A 15,780-nucleotide genomic window follows, 5' to 3' on the forward strand; every position below is an offset into this window, starting at 1 on the left:
CACCCCTTTGGATGAAGAAGTTCCTCCTCAACTCAGTCCTAAATCTGTTCCTCCTCTGAGCCTATGCCCCAGAGTGCTAGTTTCACCCACAGTGGAAACAACCTCCCTGCTTCTGTCTATCTATTCTCTTCATAATTTTATATGTTTCTATAAGATCCCCCCTCATCCTTCTAAATTCCAATGAGTATAGCCCCAGTCTGTTCAGTGTCTCCTCATAAGCCAATCCTCTCAACTCTGGAATCAACTTAGATAGCCTAGAAAGGTGGCACGGTAGCACAGTGGTTAGCACTGTTGCTTTGCAGCGCTAGGGACCCGGGTTGCATTCCCGGCATGTGTCGCTGTCTGTGCGGAGTCTGCATGTTCTCCCGTGTCTGCATGGGCTTCCTCTGGGTGCTCTGATTTCCTCCAAAAGTCCAAAGATGTGTGGGTTAGGTGGATTGGTCACTCTAAATTGCCCCGTAGAGTCAAAAGTTAGGTGGGGTTTCTGGGTTACAGGGATAAGGTGAAGGTGTGTGCTTGGGTAGAGTGCTCTTTCAAGTGGCGGTGTCGACTTGATGGACTGAATGGCCTCCTTCTGCACTGTAAATTCTATTATTCTATGATAATCTCCTCTGCACCCCCTCCAATGCCAGTACATCCTTTCTCAAGTAAGGAGACCAAAACTGTACACAGTACTCCAGCTGTAGCCTCACCAGCACCCTATACAGCTGCCACATAACCTCCATGCTTTTAAACTCCATCCCTCTGGCAATGAATGACAAAATTCGGTTTGCCTTCTTAATTACCTGCTGCACCTGCAAACCAACTTTTTGCGATTCATGCACAAGGACACCCAGGTTCCTCTGCACAGCAGCATGGTGCAATTTTTTACCATTTAAATAATCATCCAGTTTGCTGTTATTCCTACCAAAATAGATGACTTCACATTTACCAACAGTGTACTCCATCTGCCAGACCCTTGCCCAATCACTTAAACTATCTAAATCCCTCTGCAGACTCTCAGTGTCCTCTGTGCACTTTGCTCTACCACTCATCTTAGTGTTATTTCTGAACTTTGACACATTACAATTGGTCCCCAACTCCAAATCATCTGTAAATTGTAAACAATTGTGGTCCAAGCACTGATCCCTGAGGCACACCACTAGTCACTGATCTGCAACCAGAAAAACATCTATTTATCCCCACTTTTTTGCTTTCTGTTAGTGAACCAACCCTCTATCCATGCTAATACATTACCTGTAATGCCGTGCACTTTTATTTTATGCAGCAGCCTTTTGTGTGGCACCTTGTCGAATGCCTTCTGGAAATCCAGATACACTATATCCACCGGTTCCCCATCGCACACCGCACTCATAATGTCCTCAAAGAATTCCAGGAAACCGTAGCTCATTTTATCTGGAAGCTGAAGAGGTTAAGTTTGAACTTTAATGTGACTGCCGCGACTAGTGCTGACACTTTCCAGCATTGCCGGGGTGGGCTTTCCCTCAGCGAATGTGGCGATCCATTTAAATCCCCATTGGTTTTAGCCGGACTCGAAAATCCCATCAGTGGGAGAGGCCAGAAAATCCCGCCTCGCATAATAACTCCAAATAGCCAGTCATTCCAGAATGTAGGAACGTAAGAAATAGGAGCAGACATAGGCCCTTTGAGATTACTTCACCATTCAGTGGGATCATAGCTAATCTCCTGCCTCAGCCTCTAAGAGCTGAGGGAATGTAATGGTAATGTCATTGGACTAGTAATTCAGAGATCCAGGCTGATTCTCTGGAGACATGGGTTCAAATCCCACTGTGGCAAATGGTGGAATTTAAATTCAGTGAGAGAAAAATCTGAAAGCTAGACTCAGTAACGTTAACCTCAAAACTATTATCGGTTGTGATAAAAATCCACCAGGTTCTCTCATGTCCTTTCAAGAAGGAAATCTGCTGTCTGTATCTGCCCTCGGTGATGGGTGTCCCAAAAATGGCCGACACCGTTGTTTAGCTACCTTTGACTCTGGACCCACAGCAGCGAGGTAGGGTGGATACAGATTCAATAGTACCCTCCAAGAGGGAATTGGGTAAATATTTAAAGAAGAAAAATTTGAAACTGGGGAAGAGCAACTCCACTTTGACAAAATGATTACAGAAAATTAGGGCCATGGAGTTGGGAGTTATATTCGACATGGATTGGGTTAACAGAGAAAAACAGAGAGTAGTAATCAATTGGTTACATCCCAGTCCAGTGGTGTACCACAAATATCTGTGCTTGGGCCTCAGCTATTTGTAGTCATACCAACCCAACCGACTCATAAATCAGGAGACACTTTCTCAAAGGTCAAGGCACTTGGTACAAGAATCATGAGCTGCTGTTTTATTTTTCAAATACAACCCAATTTAGATTGACAGTTAGTTTATAAACCACATGAGTAGTTTATTAATCCCCTGACAGATCATATGAAGCTACACTTAATCCCTCAGAATACCTATGGCAAGACTCAGAGTGTGGTGTTCAAAGATATCTCCACAAACCCATCTCCCCATTTAAATTTTCTTCAAGCTTCCATTCCAATCAGGCTAATTAACATTCCCACAAGGAGGAAAATCAAGGTCCATGAGTCTTTATTTGGTAGTTCTGCAGTTTTTAAAAATAAATTTCATTTAGAGTACCCAATTCATTTTTTTTTGCCAATTAAGGGGCAATTTAGCGAGTCCAATCCACCAACCCTGCACATCTTTGGGTTGTGGGGCGAAACCCACATAAACACGGGGAGAATGTGCAAACTCCACACGGACAGTGACCCAGAGCCGGGATTGAACTTGGGACCTTGGCGCCGTGAAGCATCAGGGTTAACCCACTGCTCCACCGTGCTGCCCTTAGTTCTGCAGTTTTGGTCATCAGAGAGTGAACCCTTTTTATTATTGGCTCCCTGGTTAACATTGTTAAAGCTGTCTCCATTATCCTGGCTGCTGATTTGTAGGCTGGAGTTGGTTAGTGATGATGGGGGGGGAGGGAGGGGGGGGGGGGGGGGGGGGAGGTGGTCTCATGGGTTGGGGATCACATGGGAGAGGTGGGGTACATGGTTGGCAGCAAGGTCAGATGGTTGGCTCTCAGTGATTGAACCCCTATTCTTCCCAATGCCAAATGCCTCAATCAGCCACTGAGTGCCTTTGAACAAGGGATTTCCAGAAGCTGACAAGTAACCCCACACACGTTTATTAATTGCCCCAGTTAAGGGCCTCAGTTAGCTTCATTGGGGTGGACTAAATTAGGCTGGGGTTGGGATTCACACCCGACACCCTCCCGGCTGACTAAATGCGTCCCACCACCAAAAATGCCCTGCAGGAGGGCATTAAATTCCACCCTATGATCACTTAGGTGACAGTGCTATGAGAGTCACTCCAACCCATCAGAATAAACCATTCTAGTCATGGAAAGCCACATCAGCAGATACAATTTGCTGCTAAAATATGCATATTAGGCTTGGCTTGCTGACTGGTACACTGTAAAATCAGATTATTTTAACATCAAAACCCACATACACTCATAGGATATTCGAGCAGTTAGATCTCCATCTCAGACATCCCATAAATGCCGAACGTAGTCGACTGGTGGATCGAGAACTCGTTCTCAGTGTTGTCTGTAAACGTTAGACATCTCGGCTAGTTTATCTCAGAACTCTTTTACCCAGGTGCCTTTACTCATAAGACCAACAAAGGACAATGGTGGATTTGTGGTTCAATCCGATTTTATTACTGAAACTCTAAATCCTTAAAGTTCTCTGGCTTCCAGCCAATGAGGTTACTGGAGGAGGACCGCACCACCCAATGGAATTGCTGATTCCATACATGGAAGACGACAGGAGCCCGCTAGGGATCCATTCTCAGGTATATGGAGCGCACGTAGCCCTTTCCATATATGGTTTTGAGGCTCCGCTGAGTTCGATTGATACTGGACGGGAAATGCCTGTGAGTCTGGCCGATGTGAGACAATACACAAAATACTGTCCTTTTTTGGCCAAGATCGAGTCCATCCGGCCCCAACTTCCAGGAGAAGTTCAGAGTTACCTTTGTTTGCCTCTGATCAGTGTCTGTGTTTACTGGGCCTGTCTGAATTCCCATCAGGCCTGGCAGCTCAAGCTGTTGACTGCTGTTTAATTTAGATTGTCGAATTTTGTATCTGGCCTAGCTTTTCAGGCTATTGTCACACCAGTTGACCATGCCACGGTGTACGCTTACTGCACATGTGCAGGGTCAGCACATGCACTGCGCGTGCTTTCTGCGCACGTTTACTCCATGGAAAAGGCAAAAGTAAATTCTATTTGATGATAGAATAGAAATAGAAACTTTATATGGTGATTAGATACTTACTGTTTTGTCCAGGCCGATGAAATGTAATCCCACCTACTCCTGTTGACTGCAATGTGTAATACAAGTACTGCATTATTTCAAGATTTGATTCATGGGTCTGAACCCAATTCCTAGTGGGTAAGGATGCAGCACAAAACTACCCTCCTTATTCTTGTTTAATTTTTACTTAGGGTAAAAATAAAAGATGTTGTGAACCCATAGCGCAAGTGCCAACGGAATATTACACAACATTAAGGGCAGGACTCTCTGGCTGGGCCCAGCCGTGCCCGGAAATTCTTGCCTGAGGTCGGTGGACCTTTACATGGTCCTCGTCCCACCCGTGGCGATCTTGCGGCGGGCGGAGCAGAAGAATCCAGCCTTAAATGTTTGCTACTTAGGACCTTGGGTCACAGAGTTTCCATTTTATCTTTTATTAAAGGTGTGGGAACATGCATAAATAATTTAGCAATTGTAACGCTGCATTTGTTTATATGATTTTTGGGTACCGTGTCTTTAATAGTCGCGGGATACTTACCTCTTTAAAAGTGATGTGTTGCTTTGTAGAAAGCAGTCGGTGGGTTGTGCACAAACAAAAGGAAAAAGGCAGCAGCAGCTACAGGGCCTCGCGGAGATGCTCTCTGACTGCTGATTGGCAACTTTGTTATAGAGAGTGAGCAGCCAAGACCTGACCCTGCTCCCTAACCAACAACAGAATGGCAAAGGCTGCAAAATGCTTTTCAATTTAAAGTGCTGCCTCCAGAAGTTAAATAAATATTTTCTATGAAATCTCCAAGCTGAAAGCAATTCTTTTTATTTGTGCAAGTAGAAGCCACGTTCCCTGAGGATGCAGCAACCTGTGGAAAATCCTGGGAATTCACAACCCTCTCAGAGGGTTTCATTTTAAAAAGAAACACACCTCTTGTAATTTTACTGCGAGAATCGGCTTATCTGAGACAGAAGGGGAATTGATTAAAAAAGTAGGGAGGTTATGCTTCAGTTGTACAGAGCATTAGTGAGACCGTATTCTACGATTCAATATCTGGAGAACTGTGTACTGTATTGGTCTCCTTATTTAAGGAAAGATGTAAATGTGTTAGAAGCACTACAGAGAAAGTTTACCAGACTAATACCAAGAAAGGGTGGGTTGTCTTAAAGGTGGGTAATTAATGCCCACGTAATGCCACTGACATTTGCCCAAGCGAGGAGCAGAACAAGCAAATCTGTACTCCCAGGGTAGCTGCTTCTCTCATTCAAAGGGATCTGGCCTTTGGAAGGGACCCACCGAGAGCCATCCTACATAGAACATATAAAAATACAGCACAGAACAGGCCCTTCGGCCCACGATGTTGTGCCGAACCTTTGTCCTCGATTAATCATAGATTATCATTGAACTTACAGTGCAGAAGGAGGCCATTCGGCCCATTTAGTCTGCACCGGCTCTTGGAAAGAGCACCCTACCCAAAGTCAACACCTCCACCCCACACTAAGTGTAATTTTGGACACTAAGGGCAATTTATCATGGCCAATCCACCTAACCTGCACATCTTTGGACTGTGGGAGGAAACCGGAGCACCCGGAGGAAACCCACGCACACACGGGGAGGATGTGTAGACTCCGCACAGACAGTGACCCAAGCCGGAATCGAACCTCGGACCCTGGAGCTGTGAAGCAATTGTGCTATCCACAATGCTACTGTGCTGCCCTCTGTACTTTCTGCTGACCACGGCCCCCCCACCTTACTTGCGAACCTCCTTCTGGCATCACTCACCTGTGGTCTGGGATCCAGCGTCAATACTAATAAACATGGATAAAAGCGCTGAGCTCCTGAGGTGAGGTGAGAGTGACTGCCCTTGACATCAAGACAGCATTTGATCGAGAATGGCATCAAGGGGGCCGAGCTAAACTTGAGTCAATGGGAATCAGGGTGGAAACTCTCCACTGTTTGGAGACATTCCAAGCTCAAAGGGAGATGGTTGTGGCTGCTGGAGGTCAGTCATCTCAGTTCCAGGACATTACTGCAGGAGTTCCTCAGAGTAGTGTCCTAGGTCCTACCATCTTCAGCTGCTTCATCAATAACCTTCCCTCCAACATAAGGTCAGGTGTGGGGAAGTTTGTTGATTAATGTTCAGCAGCATTTGTGACTCCTCAGACACTGAAGCAGTCGGCATGCAAATGCAGGAAGACCTGGACAATATCCAGGCTTGGGCTGACTAGTGGCAAGTAACATTCGCGTTACACAAGTGACAGGCAATGACCATCTCCAATGCGAGAGAAACAAACTACCGTCCCTTGACATTCAATGGCATGACCATCACTGAATTCCCCAGAATCAACATCCTGGGGGGGGGTTACCATTGATAAAAAACTGAACTGGACTAGTCAAAGAAATACTATGGCTACAAGATCAGGTTAGAGGCTAGGAACCCTGAGGCGAGTAACTCTCCTCCTGATTCCCCAAAGCCTGCTCACCATCTACAAGGCACAAGTCAGGAGTGTGGTGGAATACTCCCCACTTGCCTGGATGAGTGCAACTCCAACAACACTCAAGAAGCTCAACACCATCCAGGACAAAGCAGCCCACTTCATTGGCACCCGTTCCACAATCAGCTACTCACTCCACCACCGACTCCCAATGTCAGCTGTGTGCACCATCTACAAGATGCACTGCAGGAACTCACCAAGGGTCCTTAGCAGCACCTTCCAAATCCACAACCACTACCATTTACAAGGACAAGGACGGCAGGTCCCTGGGAACACCATCATCTGGAGGTTCTATTCCAAGTCACTCACCACCCTGACTTGGAAATATATCGCCGTTCCTTCACTGTCACTGGGTCAAAATCCTGGAACTCCCTCCCTAACAGCACTGTGGGTGTACCTACTCCACGTAGACTGCAGCAATTCAGGAAGGCCGCTCACCACCACCTTTCATGGGCAACAAATTAGGGATGGGCAACAAATGCTGGTCGAACGAAGCCCACATCCCGTAAAAATACATTTTTACTAAAGCAGCCACCGGCTTTCCTGTGAGCTGCTATTGCTGGATCCTGATTGGCTGACAGGTGGACAGGACTTCCATCTCGGGTCCCTAATCATAGGGCAGTTATCCATTTAAGTTGGCATACCTTCCCTAAAAGAGGCAACGCGGGGCTCTCACCAGGTCTCCAGCCAGCGGCCAAGACCCTCATTACCTCCATCAAAGATCCCCCAGTGCTTCTATTTAGAAAACCAAGAATGGACCCGGACTTTTCGTCTCTCTCCACTGGCAGGGCCTTCTGGTCCTGTCAAAACTAACCTCCCGCAGCAGGATCCCCGGCGGTATGGCCAGCAAGCAACGTAAATGGCCATTATCTCCAGGCTGCCATGGCGAGCTGCCTCCACCACCGGAAAGCACGGCACAGTTGGGCAGGAAATCCTGGCTATATGAGGGTAAATTTATTTTAACACAGCCTCCGTCATTATTATAAGGCTTTCTTGGCTCCTGATTGTTGCCATTTATATAAATAGATTTTACTGCTTTAGACACAAACTTTAGTTTGTGGAACTGGCTGCCCTCCGACCCGATTGCTGACACTAAGCTTAATTCCGAAGCCACATAATCAGTTCAATTTGGCCCAACTTTCATATTTTTTTCTGATGATAATGATCCAGGAATAACATACAATAACAATTGGAAAACTTGTTCCCCAAATGGACTGTGTAGTTAAACATGGATGGCTGCCAACCTTACTTGTGGAGAAGATTCAATAGCAGGCAGCACATGCCAAATGGGTTCTGTTTCCGATATGTTTGATTCCTCTGTTGTTTTTCAGCAGTAATTTCTGCTGAAGTGTCAAACTTACACAATCTAGGCTGTTTGTTTCGAGATCTGCATTTCGTTTTTGTGTTTTGTCCCAGGCTTTTCTGAGCACAGGGATTGCTGCCCCACCGGCCGGTTTGTAATCAGGGAGGGCTTGTAAAATCCAGTGAGCGGTTTGCCCGCCACCTACCCACTTACCCCGGCCTGTCTGACATTTTGCAGGGGAGGGGTTGGGTAACCTGCCTGCCCTTTGGCCTAATGAAGCCCTAAGGAGACCAATTAATGGGCACTTGAGGGCCTCATCCTGCCTCCGCTGATATTTTAACTGCCACGGGGCAAGACCGTACCATGCATGAAGCCCAGTAGCTTTAACGGCGGGGGCTGCCATCGTTGAAGTTCCTCCTTGAGGAAGTGTTTCAATTGCTGCAATCCAGCAGTCATGATCATGGGGCGGGTCTCTTCCACCCCCCCCCCCCATCCCCTTCCCCCCCACCCCCCCCACCCCTCCACCAACCTTTTAGCAGATGATGGGGGGCGGCGGGGGGGGGGGGGGGGGGGGGGGGCGGCGGGGGGGGGGGGGGGGGCTGCAGGGAGTCAACATTCAGCCTTACGTTTTTTCTTTAGGTTAAAAAACAGACATTGGAATTCTCCTGTGCTGGGTAGGTATGGTGTAACTTCAATGAGGATTTAGCAGAGCTTGCATGAAATTGTTGATCATTGGATATTTGACTGCTGGTATTCTTGGCGTCATTAAAGGCTTAAGTGCAAAATGGTGACAGTTGTGTGACCCTTGTTCCTCTTTTTACAGTGACAACCATTCCCAAAGTGCTGGCCAAACCTGAGAACCTTTCAGCGTCATTTATAATCCACGCAGGGAATATTACAGGACATTTCCACTGGAGAGTATTTAAAACACAGCTTCATCATCCAATCACAGGATTCCAGGTTACATGGGCAGAGGTGACCACGGAAAGCCGACAAAACAGCTTACCGAACAGCATCATATCCCAGTCGCAGATACTGCCACCAGTAAGCCACTCACCATCAGTTGATTGTAATCACTCAAGGAAATGTTTGACGCCGATTCCCTTTTGAATGCTCCTGATGCATGGCATCTTGCCTGGCCAGGAACATCAGGAACCCACCTTGCTATCAAGTCATGCATGATCAGAGTTCATGCAGAGTGGCTCTTTTGTCAAGTCTCATGAGCACTTTGACTGAAAACCATGGCAGCGAACCTCCGCGTCGAACTCATGAGTCTATGGGGTGGAAGTGTAGTGTTCGAAGAGGAGTAATATCAGTGAGGATTTTACCATTTGAATTGTAATGAAACAGCTCCTGGCTATTTCTTCTGGCAAAATAACAAGGATCACGTGGAAACAAATACAATGGGAAAACCCCAGCGTACAACATAAAATGGGTGTATCTATTTGTGCCTATTGTACAAATCCACAATAAACAGTGAATAAAAAACAAATAGTAGTCTAAATGCACCAGCATGAATCAAATTACCGTAAATATCGGGAGAAACAGAACCATTCCAATTTAATATATTTAGGTGCTTGCCTTCAAAATGTACAAAGTTACACAGACCTTTTGAGGACAAAGAACAAAGAAGAACAAAGAACAATAGCACAGGAACAGGCCTTTCGGCCATCCAAGACTGTACCGGTCATGATACCACTCTTGGCCAAAACCCTCAGCACTTCGTCTATACCCATCCTATCCATGTAAAATGAAATGAAACGAAAATCGCTTGTCACAAATAGGCTTCAAATGAAGTTACTGTGAAAAGCCCCTAGTCGCCACATTCCGACGCCTGTTGGGGGAGGCTGGTACGGGAATTGAACCGTGCTGCTGGCCTGCCTTGGTCTGCTTTAAAAGCCAGCGATTTAGCCCTGTGCTAAACCAGCCCCTGAGTGTTGTCAAGATGACTTTTAAACAGCGTTAATGTATCTGCCTCCCCTGGCAACGCCTTCCAGGCACTCACCATCCTCTGCGTAAAAAATCTGCCTCACACATCTCCTCTAAACTTTGCTCCACAGACCTTAAACCTATGCCCCCTGGTGACTGACCTCTCCACCCTGGGAAAGAGTGCCTGCCCATCCACTCTATCCATGCGCCTCATAATCTTGTAAACCTCTATCAGGTCGCTCCTCAACCTCCATTTTTCTAATGAAAACAGTCCGAGTCTATTCAGCCTCTCCGCTGAGTTAACACCCTCCAGACCAGGCAACATCCTAGTAACCCTCCTCTGCACCCTCTCCAAATCCTCCACTTCCTTCTGGTAGTGTGGCGACCAGAATTGTGCGCAATATTCCAAGTGAGGCCTTACCAATGTTCCATGCAACTGTCTGAGGTTACTTTCTCGATTCTTGTATCGGGCTCCAGTAATGATGCCACTTAGTGCATGTGTCTTTGATGGTCTGTTAATCCGCAGTGGGGAATTCGGTATTGATCTGACACACTCTTTAAAACCAACTTGATTCCAGGTGAAAAATATGACAAACATTAAAATACTGAAATATTGTGTTTTTCTCATGCAGGATCACCACTTGCTTATTGTGCCCAATCTGAGACCATCAACGTGTTATCGGTTGGAGGTACAATTACTGACTACAGCTGGAGAGGGTCCAGCAACTGTCAAAACATTCCAGACGCCTAGCCTATCCTCGTCTCTCTTAAACAGTAAGCTTCAGTGTGTCTGCTGTCCTAACTGGTAGAGAATGATAAGTTAGAGAGTTAAATCTTGTCAATACCATGGAATGCAAGAGGTAATGGTTACAGTTGATGGAATTGTTAGAATTTATCTTAATTTAAAAATAAATAAATTTAGTGTACCCAATTCATTTTTTCCAATTAAGGGGCAATTTAGCGTGGTCAATCCACCTACCCTGCACATCTTTGGGTTGTGGGGGGCGAAACCCACGCAGACACAGGGAGAATGTGCAAACTCCACACGGACAGTGACCCAGGGCCGGGATTGAACTGGAGACCTTGGCGCCGTGAGGCTGCAGTGCTAACCACTGCGCCACTGTGCTGCCCTAGAATTTATCTTTATAATAGTAATATTTACGAGTAAATTAATGTTCACTGTCCCCAGCAACTCTGTCTTTACCTGTCGATCTTAGTGCTTGTCACCCGTATGACTTTAGTACTATTTCTGCATGGTGTTTATGTATGACTGACTATTATCTGTTTTGCTTCAGGCCCCAGGCTGAAACATCAGCAGCAGCAAAAACCAGTATCAGTTAAATACTGAAACAATTCCAGTTACGTTACTAGAGGTGCTTAAATACTGTTGATGTGACAAGAATCAGTGGAAAAGAAGGCCTAAGAATGTCCCACTCCAGCACCTCCTTTAAAATTAGATGGTCGAATCTGTGCCATAAAAATTGTATTCGCTCCAATGTTATCATCACCGTATTGTATCTTCAAAGGGTGGCTTTGAAATTGTGCTATTTATTAACCTGTTTTGTTGAATGTGCTGATCCTGATATATGCAAACATTTCCATATTTCCTGTGGATACCTGTGATTGACAGACAGCTAGGAAAACGTGACTAGAATCTGAATACTTTAACGGGAATGAGAATTATGTCAATTAATTAATCTAATGCATGTAATAAAGTTATTAAATTATAAATGTAAATGAATCCTATCCGATGTTGGCAAAATATGGTTGCATGGTAGACCTGTCAGTGTTTCATATAGGCATGAATCCTATGTCTATGTTACCTCTGCTGAATATATTAACATGATACCGTTTACAGAATAATTAACAAAGTCTATATGTACAAATTATTTACTTTTTAATATTGGAATGATAATGTAGTGTGGAAATACCTGTACTGTTTTGTCTATTACTGGCTGTAGAAATCATGTTTCTCATTGCATTCATTTTTAGATCAATATTTATTATTGTATAACCCCATTTTCTGGTCCATTTAGCGTGTCCCTGTCGTCTTTGAGATAATGAACCTCTTGTAAAGACATTTTGTAAAAATGGAATTGTAAATAGAGTTTGTTGTATGTCACATTACCCAATATTTACATGTTAGACTTTGTACATATTGTCGAAGTATTAAATAACTCCCCTAAACATGTACATGGACGAATATCTGTGAGTGGAACTTGATCAGATTCATTCAGCTTACATTCTGTTCATGGAGTACTTTGTACATTGACATTTTTTAGATATGCATTGAGTTTATTAGCAAGATTATTGTGACGGTGAGTGAGAAAGAGGGATTAGGTTTTTGCCTGATGCTCCATAGGAGTTGTCCTTTTCTTCAACGTAAATGCATCTATCACACACAAGGATTGGGAAAACAATAAGATAAGACTATATGCAGATAATGGTGTGTGTGTTATAAGCTCCCAGTTAATTTTATCTGCATATAGTCTGGAGCAGACTCGAATGGCCTAATTCCGCTCCTATAATTTATGGTCTTATGGGACCTGACAGGGTGAATGCTGAAAGGATATGTTCCCCTGTGGGAGAGACTAGAACTCAGGGACAAAGTTTAAAAATAAGGGTTTCCCATGGACCACAGAGATGAGCAGACAATTTTTTCTCTCTCTGGCCAGGCCCCAGCAGTGCCGAGGACACAGACCGGAAACCTCAATATTTTATTTTAATTTTACGACTGTGAGGAAAGGATATCTTCGCTCCAGGAGTGATTTCACACAAAATAGGGATACGGGGCAAGATTCTCCGACCCCCCGCCGGGTCGGAGAATCGCCGGAGGCTGGCGTGAATCCCGCCCCCACCGGTTGCCGAATTCTCTGGCACCGGAGATTCGGCGGGGGCGGGAATCGCGCCGCGCCGGTTGGCGAGCCCCCCCCCCCCGCGATTCTCCGGCCCGAATGGGCCGAAGTCCCGCTGCTAGGATGCCTGTCCCGCCGACGTGGATTAAACCACCTTTCTTACCGGTGGGACAAGGAGGCGCGGGCAGGCTCCGGGGTCCTGGTGGGGGCGCGGGGCAATCTGGCCCCGGGGGGTGCCCCCACGGTGGCCTGGCCCGCGATCGGGGCCCACCGATCGACGGGCGGGCCTGTGCCATGGGGGCACTCTTTTCCTTCCGCCTTCGCCACGGTCTCCACCATGGCGGAGGCGGAAGAGACTCCCTCCACTGCGCATGCGCGGGAATGCCGTGAGCGGCCGCTAACACTCCCACGCATGCGCCGCCCGGAGATGTAACTTCCACGCCAGCTGGCGGGGCACCAAAAGCCTTTTCCGCCAGCTGGCGGGGTGGAAATTAGTCCGGCGCGGGCCTAGCCCCTCAAGGTTGGGGCTAGGCCCCCCAAGATGCGGAGGATTCCGCACCTTTGGGGCGGCGCGATGCCCGACTGATTTGCGCCATTTTTGGCACCGGTCGGCGGACATCGCGCCGATACCGGAGAATTTCGCCCATGGTTTGTACCTTATTAAACACACAGTATTAAAATATATATATATTTTTAAAAAATATATATTTTATTCAAAATTTTGTGGCCAAACATAACAGTACATAGTTTTTCTTTTGAACAACAACAAAGCAATATAAATAACCGTGGCCAGTTTTAAACAAATAAATAAATAATATATATAAACAAAAACAAAACTGAATGGCAACTGCCTTATCAAAAATAGTTACTCTCCAAAGATACAATCCAACAATCCAATATACATTACCTATAACAAGTGTCTATACATATACAATGACATCCCTGAGAGTCCGTCCGGTTCCTCCCCCCCCCCCCCCCCCCCCCCTCCCCTCCCCTCTGGGTTGCTGCTGTTGTCGTCTTCTTTTCCATTCCCTCTTTCTGTGAGGTAGTCGACGAACGGTTGCCACCGCCTGGTGAACCCTTGAGTCGAACCCCTTAATACGAACTTGATCCGTTCTATCTTTATAATCCCTGCCATGTCATTTATCCAGGTCTCCACACCCGGGGGTTTGGCTTCCTTCCACATTAACGATATCCTGCGCCGGGCTACTAGGGACGCAAAGGCCAAAACATCAGCCTCTCTCACCTCCTGCACTCCCGGCTCTTCTGCAACCCCGAATATAGCCAACCCCCAGCTTGGTTCGACCTGGACCCCCACCACCTTCGAAAGCACCTTTGCCACCCCCACCCAGAACCCCTGTAGTGCCGGGCATGACCAGAACATGTGGGTGTGATTCGCTGGGCTTCTCGAGCATCTCCCACACCTATCCTCTACCCCGAAAAAGTTACTGAGCCGTGCTCCAGTCAAATGCGCCCTGTGTAAAACCTTAAGTTGTATCAGGCTTAGCCTGGCACACGAGGACGACGAGTTTACCCTACGTAGGGCATCAGCCCACAGCCCCTCCTCAATCTCCTATTAAAATATATTTAACATCACACAAGAAAATATCTTACAATTAGCCCTTAAACAATGCCGATCAATACAGTGACATAATATTCTAAACACTTATTTTTATTCCCACTCACACAACAAAACCATTTCAGCTCTCAATCCACTTTTGAGTACAGTTAGCAGGCATATTTGCTTATGAGATGTTCTTTGAGGCTGTTTTAAGAAATAAGCCTGTCAGATCAACGCAGATCTCTGGCTGAAGTCTTCTGAAACTGTCTTCATGATTTGACCTCCATTTCCCAATCGAAGAATCTCTGCTGCTCTGCTAACATTCCTGATACTCTAGCACATTGCATTAGTTACTCTAGCTCCTCCCATTAGTTACATCATCTTACCAAGCTGAAACACAATGGGCTGGATTCCCCATTCCTGAGTCTTAAGTGCTGAAGCCAACACAGGGTCCGTGGAGTGCCACGTTGGAAAAATCGGCACCACACCTGCACCGATTCCGCAACAGTGAGGGGCTAGCACCAACGTCTGGTGGAACACCCCCAGAACACACAAAAAATGGTCCGGGAATCACCGGGTCCGGGATGGACATGCGCGGGGCTGACAAGCTGCAGACATACGTACGCTATACACCCCCCACGCATACACCAATCGTGTCTGCAAAGGTGGCCCTGGTTGTGCTGTGCTACGTCCCCATCCAACCCGACCCCATCACCCACCTCCTGGCCACCCCCCACTACTACCCCTAGCCCGAGCAGAAGCCCTCCAGCCAGCAACAAGAATGTCGGCGAAGTATGGCGGTGCTGGACACTGTACGCCCGTTCTCTCCACAGCCTCTACGCCAGGTTAACGACTGTTAAGAGCCCCCATGGACCATGCCGTCAGGAACTCAGCCCATCGGAGGCTGAGCATCGCGAGTGGGCTCGCAATGAGATGCAGTTGCAACTACGCGCGGCGTGCATTGCAATGACGCCATTTTGGAGAGGGCAGAGCATCGCAATTCGGTGTCAAAACAATGCATGCCTTGATTTCAACGTGGGAGCTATTCTCTGCACGATCGCCGATCCCGATTTCGGAGTCGGCCGATGGAGAATCCCGCCCAATGTACCTGATTAACTACTCCACCATTTTAATGCAAACAAAAATCATTAGCCCAAACTTTTATGATGCTTTAATTGTACCCCTGGCTCCCAAAAACCTAGTTGCCTTTTAAAATCCGGATTCTTTAAAAACATGACTGCAGCAGTCATACACACACTAACCCAGGCTTTTAACCCTTACTACATACATACAACACCAAATACATACAACACGTTGTCTGAA

The 15,780-nt window shown here is 46.6% G+C and overlaps 1 protein-coding gene across 1 annotated transcript in view; it reads left to right on the forward strand.

The window, feature by feature from the left end:
- LOC140391988 (anosmin-1) overlaps positions 1–12,234 on the forward strand; it is a 286,799-nt gene extending 274,565 nt beyond the window's left edge. The window contains exons 12-14 of the mRNA XM_072477109.1: positions 8,936–9,156; positions 10,674–10,815; positions 11,337–12,234. Of these exons, the coding sequence (XP_072333210.1) occupies positions 8,936–9,156; positions 10,674–10,815; positions 11,337–11,389 (416 nt within the window). The 3' untranslated portion in view covers positions 11,390–12,234. The remainder of the gene's footprint in view (positions 1–8,935; positions 9,157–10,673; positions 10,816–11,336) is intronic.
- Positions 12,235–15,780: the final 3,546 nt, after the last annotated feature.

Source organism: Scyliorhinus torazame, chromosome 15 (genome assembly GCF_047496885.1).
Source record: "Scyliorhinus torazame isolate Kashiwa2021f chromosome 15, sScyTor2.1, whole genome shotgun sequence".
Classification (NCBI taxonomy): Eukaryota; Metazoa; Chordata; class Chondrichthyes; order Carcharhiniformes; family Scyliorhinidae; genus Scyliorhinus; species Scyliorhinus torazame.